Source organism: Mesocricetus auratus, unplaced genomic scaffold (genome assembly GCF_017639785.1).
Source record: "Mesocricetus auratus isolate SY011 unplaced genomic scaffold, BCM_Maur_2.0 Super-Scaffold_100006, whole genome shotgun sequence".
In the NCBI taxonomy this organism is placed as follows: Eukaryota; Metazoa; Chordata; class Mammalia; order Rodentia; family Cricetidae; genus Mesocricetus; species Mesocricetus auratus.
The window spans coordinates 91,385,574-91,407,898 of record NW_024429190.1 but is presented as its reverse complement, the minus strand read 5'-3'; the positions used below and the strand labels follow the sequence as shown (position 1 = coordinate 91,407,898).

At 43.1% G+C, this 22,325-nt stretch overlaps 2 protein-coding genes across 9 annotated transcripts in view; one reads left to right on the top strand and one right to left on the bottom strand.

Moving 5' to 3' along the window:
* Positions 1–7,119, bottom strand: part of Dydc2 (DPY30 domain containing 2) — a 13,545-nt gene extending 6,426 nt beyond the window's left edge. The window contains exons 1-4 of one of the 6 annotated variants that reach the window (XM_005080991.4): positions 6,981–7,119; positions 5,916–5,995; positions 1,398–1,553; positions 938–1,060 (exon numbers count right to left, since the gene is read on the bottom strand). In XM_005080991.4, the coding sequence (XP_005081048.1) occupies positions 938–1,060; positions 1,398–1,544 (270 nt within the window). In that variant the 5' untranslated portion in view covers positions 1,545–1,553; positions 5,916–5,995; positions 6,981–7,119. Of the gene's footprint in view, positions 1–937; positions 1,061–1,397; positions 1,554–3,537; positions 3,694–5,465; positions 5,637–5,915; positions 5,996–6,944 lie in introns of those variants that run through there. The other 5 variants (XM_040747660.1, XM_013121167.3, XM_040747658.1 and 2 more) reach the window with 5 other exon arrangements.
* On the top strand, positions 7,094–22,325 carry Dydc1 (DPY30 domain containing 1). 3 transcript variants are annotated; one of them, XM_040747656.1, is made up of 7 exons: positions 7,094–7,222; positions 10,002–10,171; positions 10,624–10,725; positions 14,529–14,618; positions 18,301–18,351; positions 19,046–19,150; positions 22,125–22,325. In XM_040747656.1, the coding sequence occupies exons 2-7, from the start codon at positions 10,025–10,027 to the stop codon at positions 22,152–22,154; spliced, it is 525 nt and encodes a 174-aa protein (XP_040603590.1). In that variant the 5' UTR covers positions 7,094–7,222; positions 10,002–10,024; the 3' UTR covers positions 22,155–22,325. The 3 variants fall into 3 exon arrangements, with proteins under 3 accessions (XP_040603590.1, XP_040603588.1, XP_040603589.1); XM_040747654.1 differs by having other exon boundaries at positions 14,526–14,618; XM_040747655.1 differs by lacking the exon at positions 7,094–7,222 and adding an exon at positions 9,028–9,113 and having other exon boundaries at positions 14,526–14,618.

Sequence of the window (22,325 nt, the reverse complement as noted above, 5' to 3'; positions counted from 1 at the left end):
TCTGTGTCAATCCATTCTAGCAGACTGAACCTAGCACTTACACATACTAGCTGAATCTCTAAAACTAAGTGATATGGTCTCAGCAATTTAGGATTTTTATTTGTCCAGGCTAGCCATGAACTTACCATGTAGCCCAAGCTTCTAAATCTGGTGTGTCTTCCTTTCAATTTATTGACAAGACATTTAGCCTTACAAATAAGCCTACTGATTATAAGAGTGTGTTATTGCTGAATATCTTACCATCAAATGCAAACAAGCACAGTGTTTTTCAAGTTGGCTTTGGGGCAGCAAAGCTGGATCTCACTAAGGATATTAAGGACATATTGATGATTAAGAAGACTTCTGGTGTCAATCCTGACATTACAGCTGAGAGAGTTCTCTAATTAGGTACGTGTAAAATTTTTAGGAGTTGTAGACTGTGGGAGACTGATGTTCTGCTTGCCAAACCAAGATAGACAGAATTGCTTTGAACTGCTTGGAGTTGATAACTGATGTTTGCATTACATCATAGAAGGTAGGCCTGATGCTTGACACAGAAATAATTATAATCTAAAGATAAAATGATAAGTAGAATACTATATCTGATATATGCATTGAGAATTGTATTTGTTTCTGAAAAACATGGAATAATGTTTTTGAAGGACTCCAAGGAATTCGAAAGAAAATGAAATATTAAAAAAATATTTAAAACCTGAAAATTTTAAGGCCAGTCATACTAATGACTTTCTGAAATCTAAAATAAATTTGCCATTTGATACTTCATTTTTCTATTGCCAAGTGTTTTATGGACAAGATGTAATGCCTACAGCGCAGCTGTGAGGGAGAAGCAGTCCAAGGGTGGCCTCAGTGTGCTTTGTACAGTGCTAGGTGCCTTCAGGGTTTCCTGGGAGCCCTGCCTGAGAGCAGCTGAGCTAAATTTTCCATTCTCCCTTCCTACCTGGTGACACTTCTCACACTTCTGCTGAATTTGATTTTCCTCTTGTTTCAGGATTTGGGTCATTTTCGCTTCCTTGAGGTGTCTGTCATACTCTTCCTTTAGCTGCAGCTCCTCTTGCCTTTTCTATGATAATATGATAGAGACAGTCACGTTACATCTCTTTGACAGGACCCCCCCCCACCCACCTGAGATAGACCTGCCCCTGCCAGGCCCACTGAACTTCTTCCTGTTATAAGGGTGAGCTAGGCAGTAGCTCCAAATCCAGCTCTAAAACCCTCTGAGCTAGACTCCCTCCGTACCCCTCAGAGTCCTCCTACATCAGAGGTAGCTGAGACTAAGCAACCCTCACAAGGCGGATGAGCCAAGAAACTCTCCAGGTCAGCTCAGGACTCCGCCTTGGATTTCAAGATGTTCTGAGCAAACCAAAGCCTCCCTAGGCAGGCCCCGTACACAAGCACACCTTCTCTTTAGCGTTATTCACATCCCTGTAATGGTAAAGCAGGTGAGCCAAGTGCTCTATTGGGTCACTGGGTCGCACTCTTGCCACCTCTGCCAATGCCTGGGTCAGGCTGTTTCCAAAGCACTTCTTCAGGTAGGCAGTTTCCATGCTGGGGACCTGGGAAACACCAAATCAGATGCTTTATTTTACAAATGCTATATACCTTTTAAAATGAATCCATTCAAACAAGTTACATTTGTTCTGGGACAAATATGAAGTATTTCAGAATCACAATTACGGTAGTTTTCCAGTATAATAACATAATACTTGAGACCATCAACTAAAGGAGGAAGGGCTATTTTGGCTGTATGGCCATTTGGTCCAATCACTCTGGGCCTATAATGAGGCCAAACACTGTAAGAGAGGGAACATGGTGGGTAAGAGTAAGTCACTTCAGGAAGGGGAGGAAAGGAAGGAAGAAGGAAAAGAGAAAGGGAAGGACACATATTCTTATTCCATGTGTGTGTGTGTGTGTGTGTGTGTGTGTGTGTGTGTGTGTGTGTGAGAGAGAGAGAGAGAGAGACAGAGAGAGAGAGAGAGAGAGAGAGAGAGACTCCTTTCCAAGGGTGTGATCCCATTGACCTAACTTCCTTCCAGTAGGCTCTACCTGTTACAGACTCTGCCATTTCCCAATATTGCCACAGCTCCACAAAAAAAGCCTTTAGCACATGACTTTTTTGGGAGGGAGTATTTAAGATCTGAATCACAACACTCTGTCCCTGGTTCCCAAAGCTGAGTACTTACCTCACCATGAAAAATATATTTGGTATGTCTTCAAGAGTCACGGAAGTCTTTAGTTGTTGATTTGGGTTTTATCTTTTGTCTTTTGCGGCCGGTTCCTGTAGTGTGGCCTAAGCTGGCCTTAAACTTGCTATCCTCTTGCTTCCATACTCTGAGTGATGGAACTACAGGCTTGTACAACTGGACCTGGCACTGAAGTCTTTAATAGTCCCAGAACAACTCATAAGTCAAAGTCCCAAGTCTCCTGTAGGACTCAGGGACAACTCTAAGAGAAGAACCTTTGTAGAAATCAAAAGAAGTGGGCCAAGGTGGCGCATGCCCGTAACGTTGGCCCTCATGAGGCTGAGGCACGAATATCAAGAATTAGAGGCAGCAGAGAAACTTCTCCCTGCAGTGGACAGTGGTTAATACAGCTCATAACTGGTCCAAACGGCTGAGAATAGAGTCTCTTGAGTGTTCAACCCTAAATGGGACATCTGCATCAATCCCCACCCCAAGGCTCAAGTAATATCATAGAAGAGGTATGGAAAGCAGGTAAGAGCTAGACGGTGGGAATGAGTGCTGTGAAATGCTATATTCATTATATGACAAGGCATGAACTCACTGCAGTTATAGCTACCTATATACCATCAAATTAGTAAACCAGCCACCATTCCAACAGGCAGCGATGATTAGACTCAGTAGGTTATTAGTAAAACTGAGAGGAGAGAAGATAGGAAAGGACTATATTGGAGGTGTGTGGGAAGAGGGATTTGGGCTGGATATGATCAAAATGCATTGATTAGATGTGTGAAATGGTCAACGAATAAATAAATGATAGGTTATTAAAAACAATTTGAAGCCAGGTTGAGAAACATAATGAAACACTACCTCAAAAAAGTATCAAAAGAGCAAGTTATTAATACATATTTCTAAGGAACAATGAAGGTCAAGCCTGAAGATGGTGAAGACCTAAAATTCTATTTACTTTGGAGTCTAGGGCAAGAGGATCAAAAGTTCAAGGCCTTCTGGGTGGTAGACCAAGTTCAAGTCCCTTGGCATCTTAGCAAGACCCCGTTTCAAAATGAAACATACTTAGAGGGTTAGGGGTATAATTCAGTGGTAGAGTTCTCGTCCAGCATACACAAGGCCCTAGGTTTAATTCTCAATACTACAAAAAGAGCAAGAGGAGGAGGAGGAGGAGGAGGAAGGAAGGGGGAAGAGGGGAAAGGGGAAGAGGTAGAAGCAGATGCACAGGAAAATATTTCTCCTCTCAAAGGGTAAAATAGGAAAAGAAGGAGTAAGACTACAGCAAGACCAAAGCCCAGAAGGGCAAACATTAAATGCTGTCACTCCATGTCTGCTAGCATAGTAGTCTTACATGAGCTGTAAGTGCTGGGCAGACTCTTTCCTATGCCTGGCTGGCAGCAGCAGTCCACATAGACCTCTCTGCTGGCCACATCTGTCCTTATGCTCCACATCTGTCCTTATGCTTCTCTTATTGTCAGGTTCAAAGGAAACTTCATTTTCCCAAATTCTAGAAGGCAGAAGGGAAAAATGGCACTGTCTATTAGCGTACCAAAGAGCCTGCTGGCCTCCAGGCTTCCTCAGGATCTGTTATAAATTTCAAAATCCATTCTAGCTGGCATCCTAGCCCTTCCCACCTCTCCTGTACCAAACTCCCCCACTCCCCAGTTCACAGGCTTCCCTCCCCCAAGTTTCCTTTTCTTCTTCTTCTTCTTCTCCTTCTCCTTCTTCTTTTTTTGTATTTTGAGACAGGGTTTCTCTGTGGCTTTGGAGGCTGTCCTGGAACTAGCTCTTGTAGACCAGGCTGGTCTCGAACTCACAGAGATCCGCCTGCCTCTGTCTCCCGAGTGCTGGGATTAAAGGCGTGCGCCACCACCACCCGGCCCAAGTACTCATTCTTATAACCCTGCTATTTCACTATGCGTTCTCTCTGTCTCTCCCCCACTCCACCTCTTTCCCTCGATCTCTCTGCTCTGCTCCCGATTCTCTCATGGCCACGTCCAGTCCACTGGCTATGTTCAGATTACTTCTTTCTCTGTCTGCTCCGGACTCTCCAGATGCCTCAGCTAGTCTCTCCCTCCCATCTACCGTAAACCCACCTCTTAATCATACCCTCAAGTTGTCATATCATTAGTTTGTGTACTTATTGGTACTCTGGTCTTCTGAGCCCTTGCCAGAACTGCCCATCAAGTTCTGCTTACAGCACTGTAGTTCTGCTTCCCAATTTTTTTCAAAATTCCTTACACAAATTCCAAAGACTTCTGAAGCACAATATCAAGTAATCAAATCAAGGAGCCTGATTCCTTGGTGCCAATTTCTGTATTAGGAAACTCTCTGTTGCCATAACAAAATGCGGAGATAGTCATGTGAAGGAGGCTGGGTTTCCTTCTACCCATGGCTTCCGATATCTTGGGTCATACATAGTCACTTGGCTTCAATGGTTTTTGGCCTCTGGAAAGGCAGAGAGAACCTCAGGGTAGGGAGCAACACAGTTGAAAAGGCTGTTCACCTCATGAAAGTAAGGACAGTGGAAGGGAGGGGTCAGAGTAGCATAGTTCCCTTCAAGGGCACACTTCCCATGATGCACCTTCCTCTTGTAGGCCCTACCCACTAAGGAGTCCGTCAGTCTCCAACAGTGAGTGCTCCAAGTATAAACTGGCCACATGACCTCCATGGTACGGTTAAGGAGAAGGTTTTTATTGTAGATTTGAGAGAGAGAATTGCCAGAGGTATCTGGAAGGGTCCAGAGTGGAGGGAGTAGGAGGAGGGGAGCGGAGAAAAAAGTAGACTGAACATGGCCAGCAGGGGTCAGGAGGGAGGGGCATGGCATGGTAGGGGTGACGACGAGAGAGAGCATATTGAAAAAAGCAGGAGTAGCTGGGGGAGGGAAGCCACAAGCTGCAGGGAGTTTAGGGGAGGGGAGGACGGGAGAAGAGCTACTTTGAAACAGGACGGTGAGCTGAGGGACCCTGGGGGCCAGCAACCACTTTGGTATGCTAATAGACACCACAGGTAGCCTTTTGTCCCTTCTGCCAGTGGTACAGGAAATGTGGAGGGAAGCAGTTTCGGCTTCCTGAGGAATGCTGGCTTTTATCTAACCATCAGAAATCAGGACGTCGTCCAAGTTGAGCCCATTTCTGGATATCTGGACTGCGTTTCGAAGTTTGGGGAACTGGAGTTTTATTTGGATCTAACACTACAGACTGGCCGGCAAACAAGCCTTCAGCTAGTGGCTTTTGCTGGGGGCGGGGGTTGTCACTTAAGATCCAATTATAACACTACCTTTCTGAGGAGAGCCAACCAAATCTCACTTGCCAGCAGCAGTTACAGTGAGTGGGCTTCTTCTTTATGGCTTCCCAGCTGGAATATGTCAGACCATGAGAGCTAGTGCTCATCCGTCTTGAGAGGGCTTGGCATGTGATTATTTAAGGTCACATATGCCCTAGGTACAGAGAAACTCTGGGGAGATTGCAAGCTGTGTTATTGTGAGGTTGGAAGCTAGTCTATGACATAGACAACAGAGGCTCATGTACTTTACAGGGAGAGAGAAGGAAGTAAGTGATGGGCCCATCAGGCCACTGCAGACACGCTATCCCACCCAGACACGCTGGGTGAAGTTGATGCTCCTAGATTTCCTAATAGGTTTCAAGAGTGGCAGGCAATACAGCCTCAGGCTGAATGCCACACTAGGAGCAGCACGGAACCAGAGCAGAGCCACAGCAGCACAATCACCTGTACCAGGCCTGATGTCACCACTGACAGCTGTGTGATCTTCAGCAAGTTGCTCGATGTCTCAGAGTCTTTGGCGTGTCCTTTGGAAAACAGAAATAAAACACATTCCTCATAATACTGAAAGGACAAATTGAGCTACTAATCACGTGAAAAGCACCCAGCCTGGCACACAGCAAGAATTTAGTAAACTTGAGCTATTATGGAACAAGATTTTGTCAACATATGTCCTTAGTACCTAGCCTCCATATTCCCATTTTTCTTTCAGCTTAAGGAGGGATACATAGACAAATTGGTATAGAAAGCATATATATGAAGCCAAACATTCCAGAGGCAATATGCACTCTGAACATTCTTGTATCTATTTATCTCTCTCTCCTTTTAAAAATGAGATGGAGTCTCACTATGCATAGGCTATGCTGCAACTCTGTAGGTAGTCTGGGGTGGCTTTGAACTTGTGCTTCTTCTGCCTAAGCCTTCCCAGTGATGCATGAGAGGTGTGCCCCATCGTATCCAGATTCAAAGGGGAACTGAATATTGCTCATTACATAAGGGACCAGAGATCCTTAAGAAGAGGTTGGTCCCAGGGTAGAGGGTGGCCGGTATCTTTGGGCAACCTGGAGTTAGTTGCCTGTGCTTGAGTTGGCTCTGAAAGGAAAGTGAAAATTACCAAGTCACCTAGCGACTGTCCCCCAAGTGATCAAGGGGTCTCCCCTGACTTCCAAAGACCTGTGGGTCCTCAGAGCTCCTATCTAAGGGTCCCTGCCCCTCAGGCTCTGTCTTTTGGGGCCTGCCAGGTTCCATAGCTTTGTCCCAATGCGCCTCCTCGGTGCTTCCTCTGCATATCTGGCTCTCCCATCCGCGTGTCCCTTCCCCTATGGCGCACGTTCCCGGCCCCTTCCTGAGCGCGCCCTTTCCCCTCGTGCACGCGTTCCCGTTCCATTTTCCTTCGCCTCACTGCCTCAGTCGGGGTGGAATCCTAACTCTACCCACGAGCGTGCACTCGTTGCCAGGCAACGGTACGCGACTCACTGGCAGGTGGCAGGAACGTGCGTCAGTTGCACGCACCAAGGAGGCTGGAGCGGTTTCCTTAGAACTGATCCTCCAGTGCCTCTGCAGAAGCAGTTCTCAAAAGTACACCTTGCGAGTTTCGTGGGTCTCGCCCCGGAGGCTGAGGGAGCGTTAGTTCTCTGGAAGGAGCGGTGGGCCTGGGTGACTCCGTCTCCTCCTCCTCCCTCTCTTCCGGCTCCTCCTCCTCCTCTTCCTCCTCCCCCTTCCCCGCCCTCTATCCACACAATAGGAAAACTAAGGTAAGAGTCAAGGTTGATGGCTGCCTGATTGAATTTTATTTTCAGGTAAACTCGTTACTTTCTAGCACAAATATAGCATAAGACAATTGTTCATCGTTTCTCTGGTGCCAAATCCAGAACTGCTGCCCAAGTCCCCTTTCTCCCAGGTCCTGGCAGAGGACCTCCTTCAGTGGCTCATAGCAGCTACTCCAGGCTGCAGGGAGCTGTTTCTGTGAGAAGGGACTTTTTTCTTAGGAGCTGGGTTCATGCTGGTGTTTGTAACTGGGAAGTAACATTTCTTGGGGCAGAAGCAATGGTTATTATTTCCTCATATGGCCAGGAAATGGAGAGATGACACAGGGGCCTCATACAAGCCCCACAGAGAATGCTAAGCACCTGCCAGAAGCCCTAGATAGACCCTGGCCAACTCCTAAATTAGAGTTTTCCCCTGAACGACCATTGTCCCTTCCCCAGGTTCCATGTTTCTGGGGCAGCTGGCGTATCTTCCACGTTTTCTGTAACTAAACTTCAAATGACACTGAGATGTCCATGTGGTGATTTTATCTCTGGAGGATTTCCCGCTGAAGAAGCACATTGCAGAACACAGTCCAGTCAGTTGCCATAATACTTTTCTCTATGTGGTTAGGACACCCATGGCAATTCGGTAGGAGATCAGCTCGTCAGTTCTTAGGGCTACACGTCTACATACATTCATTCCTTTGGTGGTTGAAGTAATTTCTGTACCACGCTTCCCCTCCTGCATTGTGGGTCACTAGGGAACCACTCCCTGTTTTAGAGAGCATTTCCATCCCCTTATATTGTCACAAGATTCCACAGTATTGTACTGAATTGACCCTCCACTTGGACATTCAGATGGTAATAACGGTGCAAACGTTGTGTTCACGTGTCGTCTCGAGGTGCTGAGACTGAACCTTGAGATGGGATCAAGAACTGCGATGGTGAACATAGTGTGACATTTCTAGATGTTACCTCAACTATGTCAGTTTTGTTTTCCCTTCGCTATTGCAGGCCAGGCTGGTGTCTATAAGAAGCAAAATGCCTTGGTCCAGAGGCAAGTCTTGGCACAGTGGAACTCTGTCTCTTCTGGCTGCTAGAATTCTCTCTCTCTCTCTCTTTTTTTTTTTGCCTTGTGAATTTTATTGTTTCTTCAGCAAACTTGAGCTTAGCTCAAATATCAACCTTCCACAGAAGATTTTCTTGGCTTCCCTGGCTTGCCAGAGCCCGTGTTGTCTGCTCTTAAGAGAACACATTTCAGTTTTAATTTTGTATTTGCTGATTTGTCATTAATATTCATCTCCTCTACTAATCTCCATGCCATATGATGTCAGAGGTAGTCTGTAGGTCCAAATGCAGATGTTTAGAAGGCAACTGACAGACATCATATATGTTTAATGAAGCAATATTAGTAGCCTTCCTGCTGGAACATGTATTATCACTGTTGCTTCTGTGGGCAAACCCAGTAAATGCACTGGGTCACAATTCTGAGCTTGGGTAGAATCATTTGTTCAGTCTCTTATCCTTCTGGGGTAAATAGAAATAGTCAACCCAGAAAAAGCCACGCAGCAATGTTCATGTCCGAAAAGACTGGGAACCAGCTAGGAGTGAGCACAAATTTGCTCATGGAGAGACAGTGGTGTTAGTCCTGTGGTCAAAATACTCCTTGGGAACCTAAAGGAGTCTTTCTTCTAGAAGAAAGGCAGGCACAGGTACATGGTATGCACATGTGCATGTTCTCTCTCTCTCTCTCTCTCTCTCTCTCTCTCTCTCTCTCTCTCTCTCTCTCTCTTCTCTCTCCACCATCTCAGGGAGCATAATGAGGGCTGTATGAAGTACTTGAAGCGGAAGAAACCCCCAGAAACCCCCTTATCTAGAGCTGGTCTGTACCTTGAAGGTGAGGAGCTATGTTCTAACAATAGAGCGAGGATCATGGAGTTGGAAAAGTGTAGGGTGTGGTATGTAGAATTGCAGGATATTTGGTAGAGTAAGAGCCTAGGGTATATGATGACAGGCAGGTGCTTGAGGTGAGCCTCAAGTTTATGGCTAGATTATGAGTAGCTTCATGCTGTTTATTGGAGTCTGAATTTGTATTCTCTGGCTTTGACAATACATGATTTTTCAGAAGAGATGAATAATTTGTGGTGTTTTATTGAAGTGCTTACCAGAAGCATCTTAGAGTCAATAGACTTAAGTCTCTGAGGTCAGGCAGTGGGTATAAAACCTACATTCACCTGCCAGCCAAGTGCTCTGGGCTGTTAACTGAAGCTCTTTGAGTTTGGCTCCCTCTCTTGCCAGTTGCCTGAGATGTTGTGGACACTAACTGGCACCAGCATTACTTGGCACAATGTGATGAGTAACACTAGTGTCTGTTTCTGACTCTGGGACCAAACAAGAATCGTCAGGATGTAGAAGCTATTTTCACTATGAATTCTGCAGAGACCTTTTGTAGACCATTTGGAGTTTCCAGGGGCCAGCTTGCTTATGTCATCCCTAATAAGAAATATCCATGACTAGTGATAGAGTGGAATGCTCAGGTAGCCTCCTTTGACATTACATTTGATTTTTTTTTTTTTGGTTTTGTGGGCAGGGTTTCTCTGGGTACTCTCTGTAGACCTGGAACTCTCTCTGTAGACCAGGTTGGCCTTAAGTTCAGAGATGTGCCTGCCTCTGCTTGTCTCCAGAGTTCAGGGATTATTGGTGAGAGCCACCACTACTTAGTTTGACTTTACTCTTAACTCTGCCTACTCAGAACACTTTTGGCTCTAATGAAAAACTTTTGTAGGTTGTTTTATTTAGGAGTTAAAAATGGAGTCAGCATATCTTCAAAAGTGCCTGGGGACATGCCTAACTCAAGGTCTCGCTGAAGTGGCAAGAGTTCGTCCATTGGATCCGATAGAATATTTAGCCTTGTGGATTTATAAGTACAAGGACAATGTGATCATGGAGCAATTGGTAAATATGGATCTCCTTTCAGGAAATTAGAAGAGCATGATAACTGGTTCATCTTGTTTATGTTTTATGTTCAGTATTGTTTTTCCGTTATAATAAAGTTTATTATATGAAAACTTTGGACAGTATGGGAATGCAGAGAGGGGAGAAAACAGAAAGAAGGCTTCTGTTTTGATTTTAAGTATTTTCAACTAAGTAGTGTCTTTTTCTGACATGTTTGTCTGTAGGTTGGTTTCCTTTTTCAACATTTTTCTTTATATTCAATACATAGTCTTAATGGTACAGTGTTTGTTTGGCTAAATCATAAAATCACCCAAATTGTTGTATAGTTTCCAAATGAATAGAGCATCATGTTTTTAGCCCTTCTTCTATTGCTGGTGGTTGAGATGCCTCTGAGACTGTTGAAAGATTGGTCTCTGATAATTTGTGTGCTGTTGCTTTTTACCAATTGCTAGAGACAGAAAGAGATGATTAAGTTGGAGCATGAGAGAGAATTAGCGCTGATGGAGCAGGAAATGCTGGAGCGACTCAAAGCTGAGGAAATCTTATTTCAGCAGGTGAGGCAAGCGCTCAAATACGACGGAAGTTGACAGTGCCACCCTTGGCATGCTACAACCCACATCTGGAAATACTCCCAGGCTCTGGTCATTTAGACATTGCTCCCTAGTATCCCCATCCTTTTTTGATAAGAGACAGTACCACGAGGAAAGAGGACAATCCAGAGAGTAGTCAACAGCACCACCGCTAAGCTGGTGGTTATTTACAGCCCAGATAGTCTCTCCAGGAACAGTGGTGAGGGTGGGGTGTACAGGTTAAGAAGGGGGATGGTGAGTGAGCATTATGCTTTCATGGGGTTGGGCAATGGGTTTTGTTTTGATTCAGGAACACAATGAATGACTTTAGAAAAATAGAAAAAATGGTCTAAAACCTTCTATCCACTGTAATAAGAGGCAATTGGCCTGGAAAACAAGTGGATGAACCCTCTTTTATTGCAGCTCAGAGACAAAGCATAGGTGGCTTAGGTATAGGTGGGTGTATTGGCATGTGACACAAAGTTGAAAGATGACTCGGTGTTTCTATCTACTTCATGAGGTAAGAATCAACCAGGACCATATACTTAAGAGTCAAGTGATGAGGTAGGAGGGGTGAAGAGAATGATGAATGTCTGAAATAATACCTTAGGAGGATGGAAGGGTGGGCTGACCTAAAAAAAAAAAAAACAAAAAAGCAAAAAACAAACCCCGCAAATTATTTCCAAATATGAAACTCATTGTGTGCTTACGTGGTGCCAAGGAGTGGAAAATTCCACATTGTTAAGCTTTGTTTTACATAGAAAAATAATAAATTATGATATATGATTACTTTAGGGTAGAAGGTAAAATATTACTGAATTTCATGCTGTTTTGGGTGCCATACCTGAGGCATCTTATTTAATAGTCCTAAGCATTTCTGAAACAAGATGGTATGATGTAGTATTTGGTGGCCAAGCATTCATTATAGTGCTGTCCACTTGGACCTATCCTTCTCTACTGCTAGATCTGTCTGTACTGAAGAGAAGCAGGAAGTCTCAGCTGTTCTTCTTTCCCGAGACAATGGATTCACTATGGGGTTATACTTCACAACCTTTGATGTGTCTGCTTCATCCTACCGGAATGAAATTTTAGTTACACTAGAAATTGAACATTTTCCTAGCTGTGTTAGCCAGCAAAGATAACTGCTGCATGTTGAACCCAAAACATTTCATTTGCAGGGGATGTGGAATGTAAGACAACAAGAGATATGATAGTTAATTAAAGAAGTGGATGGGAGAAGGATCGCTGAGCCAACAGAAGAGGGCTTCACAGAGAGTGGGTTGAGATGAGAAGTACAGATCATTCTTTTTCTCCTGCTCCCTGAAGCGCTTGAGTTGGAGGCTGAGGATTTGGCCTCTTCCTCGAGGTCATTTCCAACTCAGCACTGAGGGTTTCAATGAATAAGTGACTCATAGGCACCTGGGCAGCATCCTCTCCTAAACAAAAGCCAGAGAAAAGGCTGGGCAGGTGGTACTCACAATCTCTGTTCTCGGAAGACAGAGGGAGGAGAATCTTAAGTTCTGGGCTAGTTCTGGGTTACGTACTGAGGCTGTCAAAAAATAAAATAGGGCAAGTAAATAAAAATCAACAAAAGCTGGGAGAAAATGTTCAAAAGCATTTGACTTGTTTTTAGTTGACAGCTGATATTGTTCCTAGTATCAATAAATTGATCAGTGAATGAAAACAAACAAACAAAAATAAAAAGGAAGGACATGGCTGCTCCTGGGTATGGTGGAGGAGACAGTTTATAGGGAGAGTATAGCCAGAGGCAGGAACATCAGTCAGTGTCCAGAGTAAGCATGACCCTGAGCTGGGTCACATGAGGAGAGGGAGGAGGGGAGAGCCGGGAGAGTAGAGGGTAAACAAAAAGGGTCTGGTAACCAATACATCTGGGCTATATAGGCAAGGGCAGCTGGGGAAAGGGTACCCTAACCTCTGGGCTGGAAAAGTTTAGAATAGGGAGTGGGGTATGTCAGCCATACCCTGTAACAGTTAGGGGCTGAGGGATGCTGGGATAATATGGTGGCCAGGTCCACTTTGATATGTTAGCCATTGTCCCAGGTTTGAGACCTAACATCCAGCTTTCTTACTAATAGTTCAAGAATTGAAAAAAACTAATATTTGCAGGGTGACACATTTCTTCGAGCATGTAAATCAACTCTACTTAAATTAACTCACCCCGGCAAATATCATTCCTTGCTTTGAGAACAAATGAATTACTTAGATGCTTAATATTTTTTTCAAGTTTGTTTTAATTTTTACAAAGAAATTGTGCAGTGATAAGAGGAATCAATCTTAAATTTTCTATTTTGAACATTTGCTTTCTTTTTAAATTAAAACATATTATTGTAGAGTGTATGTGTATATGGTTTACACAGGGGTGGTGAACAGAGCATGTATGTACACATATGATCCATGCGTGGAGGTCAGAGGGCATCTTTGACCTCCAGGCATTACATACGTTATGGGGATTGAACTCAGGTTCCAAGACTAACTGACAGTGCTTTTACCCACTTAGCTGTCTGATGACGCTTGACCTTTGCCTTCATATGAGTTAAGACTATTGCGATGCATGCATCACCTGTGAATGAAGTTTGTTGAGTTCCTTTAGTTCAGTGTCATTATATTAAACAAAACAAAATTGTATTTTGCTATTAAGATAAGAAAACAATTCATGCCTCATTGTGTCTTCAAAGTATGTCACTCAGCATCCGTGTCTTATTTTATTATTGTTTGCTTCTTGGTGACAAGGTCTCATTATATTAGCCCAAATCAGCCTCCAATTTTAGATCCTCCTATCTTAATTATTAAAAGCTGGGGTAGCTAGTGTATGTCACTGCATCTAGCTCCTTTGTTTTCATTATGCTATCAATTTTCTAAATGCAGAGTGATATCATGACACTCCACACACTGTTGGTGTGCAGTGCTATCTGTAGTGTGTCAATGGTGCTGCATGTGACCTTGGTAATGACTGCTTTGCTCTTTTGTTGCCAGTGAAAATCAGTCATAGACAATTCACAATCGAATGAGCCTATCTGTATTTCAACTAAGCCTTATTTACAGATTCTGGAACTTGAATGTTATATAACTTCCATATATCATTATTCTTTTGATTTTATTTTCCCTCAACCATTGTAGCATGTATATGGTATTCTTGGCTTCTGAGCTACACCCAAACAGGAGTTGTGTCCCATTTGGTCCACAGGCTTTATTGTTGACATCTGTTCCAGTGTGACATGTATGCTGCATTAGGACCAAGCATACTGTTAATCAGTCCTGTTTACAGATACTCATTGTCGTGGTTATCATGTTCTCTCTTAACTGCTTTGCATCCAAGATCTGGTTCTCTCCCAGCCAAACTCATTAAAGATATCATTTCAGAAAATTCACTTTAGTTTTATTTGTAGTTTTAAGAACAAAAGAGTCATAACCTGACTTTGTATACACTACTTCCTATCTTTGGCAATTAAAGAAATGTCCTTTTTTATGCTTAAAGAAATTGATCATTGTAGAAGTTGAGTATTATTTGAATACAATCATTTTTCTAATTTTCTGAAATTTAGTTGGGGACTTAAAAGTGGCACCTAGGCAGGTGTGAGGTAGTTCCAGTAATGTCAGCACTGGAGATGTGGAGGCAGGAGGATAGTTATGAGTTAGACTCCAGTCTGGGTTACATAGGTAAGACCTGTCTAAAACAAACAAACCACGAACAGGGTGGTGGAGTTAATGTCTAGTTATTGCTCTCTTACAACTGCTGTATGATTTAAATGCCTGTAACTGTTCAGCAGCAGCTGGCATTCCAGCTGGAGTTGGAAATGCAAGAAAAAGAGAAACAGAAGACAGAAGAACTCCAGACAACTCAAGAACCGTTAAACAAGGTAATTTGAAGTTTTGTTAAGTGTCTGCTCCTTGGAAGCTTCTAGACTCTTCAGGCTGTTCGTTTCAGCTATGCCAGCAGAAAGACTATAGGTTGCAGAACCCAGACACCTGTTCCCTCTCAGCCTTTGTGTCTACTTTCCCATTTTTACAATTGGGTAGTAGCACATCAAGCAAGGAGTCCTGTGTGTGAGCCTTTGTAAGCCACAAAGGCTTCTAGGGGGGCACTGTCAATGGTTTTGTCAGGAAGGAGGTGTTGTTAATTATGTTGGATGATTTCAGGTGTTCTGATGGATGAGGTAGCAGCATGTCACTTTTCTTTATGTTAGATATACCAAGAAATTCACTTACATTTTAAAAATCTGTTCTTATGTTGATTTTCCTGTCTCTTATGACAATAAATGGTACAGTGACTTAGCTAAAAAAAAAGCCCATTTCCATTGGCAATATATAGACCCAAATCTCTAGTTTATCCAATAATTGCTGATATCTTGAAAATGTGTGCATTTAGGTATGACTTCTCAATGACTACATTTATGGCTACTGTCTTTCCCACCCAACTGAAACTCCCTTTATTGAACCCATAACTAAAACTGAAATCAGAAGCAAATATGTTTAATGTTTATTAATGGATTACATCAGAACAAATCATCATTTGAAGTATTTTTTTCCTTTTTTTTCCCAAGAGAGGGTTTCTCTGTGTACCTCTGGCTGTCACTCTGTAGACCAGGCTGACCTAGAACTCAGAGATCTGTCTACCTCTGCCTCCTGAGTGCTGGGATTAAATATATTTCTTTAAAAACATATAGGGTGGTGAATTGAATAAAAAAGGTGGGACATTGAAGGACAAATTTAAGTATATGTACACAGTCTTAACATCCAGATGCTTCAATGTTAGCTTGTGCAAAAGGAGCATTTGCTGGTCTTGTGCATAAGCTCACACACATATTAACACACCAGAAGGTCACAACGTTGTCTCCAAATAGCAAATGTGTGACTAGACAAGTATTAAAGACAACTTTAATACTTCATGTCCACATTGGCTGAGTGTAAGTCATCTCCACCCTGGAAAATATCCCTGTCTCCCTCACTCCTCAAAGTCCATTCGTGTCGCTTACTATGACCTGCAGACACACAGTATAAGCTGTCATTCTCAGATGTAGTTGAGGAATCCTGAGTTGAATAGGGGATGGATTCTGAAATGGTTGCCTCAGACCCTTGGGAGCAAGAGAGTCAAGAGCTTTCAGGAATGTCTTCCCCGCCACTGCCTGAAGCTGATTTCAGTCCCCCCCCCCACACACTGGGGCTTTTGCTTGTGGTAAAGTCTGAGGAACTTGGATCTTATTGGGTCCTTGGGTCCTGGAGAGTCACATGTTGTGGCTCCCACCATTGCAGAGGAGCAGATTTGGTTTCTGGTTTTAGTTAAAAGAACTAGAGGAAAAGGTTAGTGTCAAATGTTCATCCTTACGGTTAAGGGTGGTGATCCTGTAAGAATATACACTGCCTGGGGTTATGACATGGATTTAGGATAAGAACTTCCTGGAAAAGCCAGTATAGTGGTGCACACCTTTGACCCCAGCATTCTCAAGGCAGAGACAGGAGAATCTCTGTGAGTTCAAGGCCAGCTTGGTTCGAACAGCAAGCTTTAGGACAGCTAGGACTACCTAGAGAAACCCTGTCTCAAAAAGCAATCAGTCAATCAATCAATCAATCAATAAAAAACTTTTTAGAAAAAAATGAAGTCATCTTTGCAAGATAGTGTCGCATACCATGTTATATCCTTATAATTAGTGTGGCCATATGGAAAGTCACAAGATGAGTAATCTTCCAGCTGCCAAGTATGAGTCATGCGACTTTTTTTTGCACGGTCCTACTGATGAAAAGATGAAGGTCATAGTAGGTTAGCTTGGTTAGAAGAACACCTTCTCATTTAGGAGTAGCTTTCCATGCTGGGCTGAACATATGAGTGTTGCTAAGGATTTCTGGAGAACACTTGGGCATTGGACAGTAACTTGGACATTGTTAATTCATTTAGAAATATGCACTCATTTCTTCCTGTATAAAAAGCCCAACCTGTAGGGGTGAGCCCACAGTATTGGCATGGATAAGGGATGGGCACAGGTGAGATATTTAAAGAAAGGAAAAGGAAAACTTTGCTCTTTCTTGGAAGCCTGCCACACTTCTGATCTTCCAGCTTGTGTGTAAGTTCTTTCTCTGGTAAATAAATATATTAATTTCCATATTGCATTGACCCCCCTCATCAGCTGGTACCAGGTGTGGCTCTCTTTAAGAATCTCTTAATCTAAGACATTAATGTTGTTGCTTTTCATAGTCGCTAGAACTTTTGCTTCAATTTTAACATTTCATTCAGCCCATTTTTAAGATTCCTAATATTAGAAAATTTCATACAATGTATGTTTTATATATTGTCCTTTTATTTTTGAGATCATAATGTAATTACATCATTTCTCTATTTCCTTTCCTCCCACCAAGCCCTCCCATATACCTCTTCTTGCTCTCTTTCAAATTTATATCATCTTTTTCATTAATTTTTGTTACACATATATATGAACATGTATATATATTCCTAAATATAACCTGCTCTGTCTGTATAATGCTACTTTTGTGTACGTTTTCAGGGCTGACCATTTGGCATCGGACAACCAATTAGTGTGCTTTTCCCTGGGGGGGACAATTTCTCCCACCCTCCGCATTCCTATAGTTCTTGTGTAGGCTTGAGGTCTCGTGGGCTTTCCTCTGTCCGCTTTGACATGCCTATTATTGTCTTTGACATGCCTATTATTGTCCTTGTCCAGCTCATGTTTATGCTGTCATATAGTAAGACTTTATGAATATAGCTTTTGCCATTACACACCCATGGCCCTTGGCTCTCACAATCTTTCCACCCTCTTCCATGTCCCCTGAGCCTTAGGTGCAGGAGTTGTTTTGTAGATGTACACACTGGAAGCCCACAACTCTGCATTTTAATTGTATTTGAATGTGGTTTTATTTCAATTGAATGTTATTTTAATGTGGTTTAAATTTAATTTAATGTGGTTTTCTGTAATGATCTCTGTCTGTTGTTGCAAAGAGAATGGGATGATGCTGGCTTAGTAAAGTGGTTCTAAGTTCTCCCCCAAGATCCATGAATTCGCCTGGCCTGAGTAGTTATAGGTTTCCAGGACCAAGCAGGACGCCACTCTTGGTAAAGCACTAAGGCATGTGTGCTACTACTGCACCCTTAGGGTTATTGTGCCATGATGGTCTTGTTGTGGTTCATAGACATCACAACTGGCTAGAGCTGTTGGTTACTTCTTTCCTTTGGAAACTCTCATGGCACCTTCTGGTATCACAAAAGCTTGTCCCCAGGGAAAAAGGCACTCAGGTCAGTTCAGCTCAGGGCTGATGCCTTCAGCAAGTGAGATTTACCCTTCACCTCTGGTCAGCCCAGTTGTGAAAGAATTAGTATATAGTAACAAATGAAATGGTGATCCATTTTGTGTGTGTGTGTGTGTGTGTGTGTGTGTGTGTGTGTGTGTGTGTGCCCTGAATTCTGATTACTCCTTGGAAAGTGACATGGCTTTTGCTGTTAAACTAATCATAGCGCTTTATAAAAATAAAAATTCTTAAAATCTAAACATGGACTAGAAACGAATAATATTCGGTGTTTTCTTAACTTTCTAGGAGATGAGCATGGAAAGCATCACTAGGGGTGAGGAGTCCGCACAATCAGAGGTGAGAAGGAATAGCTACAGTGTGTTCCATGAAGTGAGCACAGTTTTAGAGTGGAAACCTTAGTTTTAAATATCAGTGGCTAAAGTTTTAGTAAGGACATTGTCAAAAGTGCTGGTCCAGGATGGGCATGGTAGTACACACACACAGACACACACACACACAGACACACACACACACAGACACACAGACACACACACACACCCACACACACACACACACACACACACACGATCACAGTGCCTGAGGCTGGGGAGTTGTGATTCATGGCACACCTAAAGCTACATAGTGAGACCCTGTTTTAACAAACAAAAACAAAGCCAAAAGCCCTATAAAAGTGACAGTCCAAATTGATATTCTCATGGTAACTCACAGCTGCGTGGTGCTTTGAAATAAACCTCAAAGTGGATAGAATTTGAACATGAAATATGTACTTGTGCATTCTGAAGATACAATGTCCTGTTATGTTGCATACAGAATTACTTACAAATGCATTTTGAAATTCCAGATGCATTTAAGTAGAATTGTTAGTGCTTCTTACTAGAATTCTATTATCATTAAAAGCCATTGATGAATTCTACTACTTAACAATGTTGAGTTTGGGTGCTTAATTCAGAAATTTTATATCAAATTGCAAGAAAAAGTAACAGGTCATTTTGAAGGCATGCAAAACTAAAAAATGACTTTTATGCTGTAGGAATCAATTATGGACTCAGGCAAAACCCTAGCTGAAATCAGTGATCGCTACGGGGCACCTAACTTGAGCAGAGTGGAAGAACTTGATGAGCCGATGTTATCTGATGTGAGTATCCAAATGTGTCATCACAGAAGTTTTCACGTTGATAAAGTCTAGTATGTATGAGGTGAACTGACAAGTAATACTTTCCCTCCATGCAAAGAAGACCAAATATTCAGGTGCAATTTCTAAGAACTTTACCTTTATGTTATGTGTGTGTGTGTTTTGACTGCCATGTATGTGTAGTGCCAGTGAATGCCAATCCCCAAGGACTGACGTTACAGAAATTTGTGAGCTGCCATATGGATGCTAGGATTCAAACCCAGGTCCTCTAGGAGAACAGCTAGTGCTCCTGGCTGCTGAACCACTTTCCCAGTCCCACTAACCAGATTCTTACCTGGTGCTCTGCCTTGCAGCGAGGCATCACTGGCATAGCTCTATCTGTCTTCACATAGCTTCCTGACTGTCGATGCTTCTGTTTCTAATCATCTGTATCCATGTATTTTACAGTTAGATGTTGAAAACGTCAAAACCTCTTAAAAAACATGTGTAAAATAAGTTTTTGAAATACACAATCCTTAAATATGATAGGGAAAGTACCTTTTTGGCTCTCTGGAGCAAGCCCTGGAAACACATAAGCAGTTTAATGCAAACAAGGTTTTTTTATATATATAGTATGTAAGTATGTGTTTATTTAACAAACAAACTGTGATGTCTGTGTATAAGGCATCGTGCCAGTGACAGCAGGCAATAAAGCAGTGTTCACCTCATGGAGTTTGTTGTCTAGAGGAGAAACATAATCAGAGCAGGATTAGGCATTTATCATCGGAACGACCAGGAAATCTACTGCCCATACTAGTGTAGTTTGTGACTGAAAGAAGAGCCTATGAATAACTGACTTAGGTCAACAGGGGGACTGTCCTGCCAGGAAGGCAATGCGATGCCTAATCTTAGTCATCAGCTCGATAAACCTGGAAATGAATTGCCTCCATCAGATTAGCCTGTGAGCATGTCTGTGGGGGCATTTTCTTGGTTGCTACTTGATGTAGGAGAGACTGAATGAGAAATAAGTGAGGGAATGAGACAGTAAGTCTGGTCTCGTCTTCCATGGCTTCTGCTTCAGTTCTTGCCCCAACTTCCCTCAGTGATGAATTGTGATCTGGAACTGTAAGCCAAACACCCCCCCCCTCCATGTTGCCATGGTGTTTGTCAGAGCAACAGAAAGAAAGCAAACTAGAACAGGCACATCTTGTTGCTTCATTCTGTGGGCACCGAGAGGGTGGGATATGACCAGGATGGAGGAACCTTAGTGAGGAAGGAGTTCCAAGCAGAAATCACATGAAGGGCAAAGAGTCAGACAGGAGAGAGAAAAGAGTGATGCAGTGAGGGAAAGGTCAGGAGACAGAAGGGCCTAGAGCCCGAAAGTACTCGTAATTCTTGCTCTGGGTCTCAGACATTTTCCTGCAGAAAGTGGAGACCTGGGTCATCAGGACTGCACTTTAGAAAGATCGTCTGGCTGCAGTGGGGGAGGAGGATGGGCAAGTAGGTGTGAGTTGATACTAGGTTTTGGTAGTACTCCAGAAGGAGCACAGATACCAACTGAGCTAAGGGAGGGAGCAAGGTGTTGTGCAGAATCAAAAGACCTGCAGGCTGGGGTGGGGGTGGGCAGCACACGGAATTACACTATTTAATGGTGGCCATTGGAAGTAGAAGAAAAGAAGAATTTAGATGTTCTCAAGAGCTATTCAGGGGAGGGGGCTGGAGAGATGGCTCAGCGGTTAAGAGCACTGACTGTTCTTCCAGAGGTCTTGAGTTCAATTCCTGGCAACCACATGGGGGCTCACAACCACCTTGAATGAGATCTGGTGCCCTCTGCTGGCATGCAGAAGATTGTATACAAAAAAAAAACAACAACAAAACAACAACAACAACAACAACAACAAAAAACAAAAAAAAAAACAAAGAGCTATTCAGAAAGCAGGGACGGGGATGGAAGCACCTGGTGTTAGACAGCAGGGCACCACAACCAATAAACAGTTCCCTTCCTTTGGGCCCATAGCCATTGGGAAGGGACTATAAGAGACCAAGGAAGGAGATTTGGAACAAGAGAAGGCAAGAAGTTGCCAACAGCCCCGTTTTCCAGCTCAGCTTCACAGAGCTAGGAGAGTGGCGAGACTTGAAGGCCGGGAGCTGGAAAAGCCAGATGACATGTGCATATCAGATAGGTAGATGGGACTTAGGAGCAGAAGGAGAGGTAAGGATTATCAGGTGGAGAGTTAGAGTGGGGCAGGTATTTAAAAGGGGGACCACACCGGGGTGGCTACAGCCATCTGCGTGCAAGATGACTGGGACTAGAAAGCACAGATGTGGTCAGAATGGACTTGAATTTGGCTCAAGAGATGGGGAGAGGGAGCCAAGAATCAATCCTAGCCCTTTGCCTTGAGCAGCTGAGCTGTGAGTGTTATCCTTGAACGAGTCGGTGAATACAAGAAAAGGAAGAAGGGTTTTTGGACAGGGAGGCTTTAGTCATGGAGATGCTGAATTTCAGATGACTGAGCCATGCACATGACCAAACCCCACTTTATGTATGGGATAGCTTTGGTAGGGACAGGAGGGCCATGCAGAAGATTCAAATTCCGCAGCCAAGGAAGGGTATGTGTGTTAACTGAGCTAGGGGAGGGAGCGTGGTGTTGATGAGGGGATGCAATGTGTAAAGGCCTAATGGCCATCTAGGAAGAAACCACTAGGAATTCCCAAAAGAGGTGCTTGGACTAGAGAGATGACTATACCCTTAAAGGCTAAGGCTCACCAGCAACAGGACAAGGGTTCTGTTCCCAATGGGAGGTGTCTCTGGAAAGAGTGTGTCTCTTAGGAAGGATGAGAAAGACAAGGATAAGACTACTTGGGTACTCTTCTAAAATTATCTGAAACTCAAAAAACTTCCTTTACTGGATCACATTGATATTACTTAAGCTCTATTTTCTTTGCTTTGTGTCTTTTCATTGTAGTAAAGTTCATTTACTTTGTATTTTTCTTTTAGGTTGCATTAAACATTGATCAAGATTTGTAGGACCAACCAACTGTGAAGAATTTTTTTCTATCTGTTTCAAACTTCAAATCACAAGGGCCCTAATATGTATTTTCCTCCCTCCGAACTTGAACTCTGCTCCCCTCTCCCACTTACTAATTTTATAAATGAGATTCAAGGGTATCCTTAAAATACAGTTTAGATTGCGCAGTA

Coding starts and splice junctions, on each gene's coding strand:
- Dydc1 (XM_040747654.1), top strand. CDS start 10,025: ATGGAGTCAGCATATCTTCAAAAGTGCCTGGGGACATGCCTAACTCAA. Junction 14,619..18,300: donor CTCAAGAACCGTTAAACAAG/GTAATTTGAAGT, acceptor TTAACTTTCTAG/GAGATGAGCATGGAAAGCAT. Junction 19,151..22,124: donor ATGAGCCGATGTTATCTGAT/GTGAGTATCCAA, acceptor TTTTTCTTTTAG/GTTGCATTAAACATTGATCA.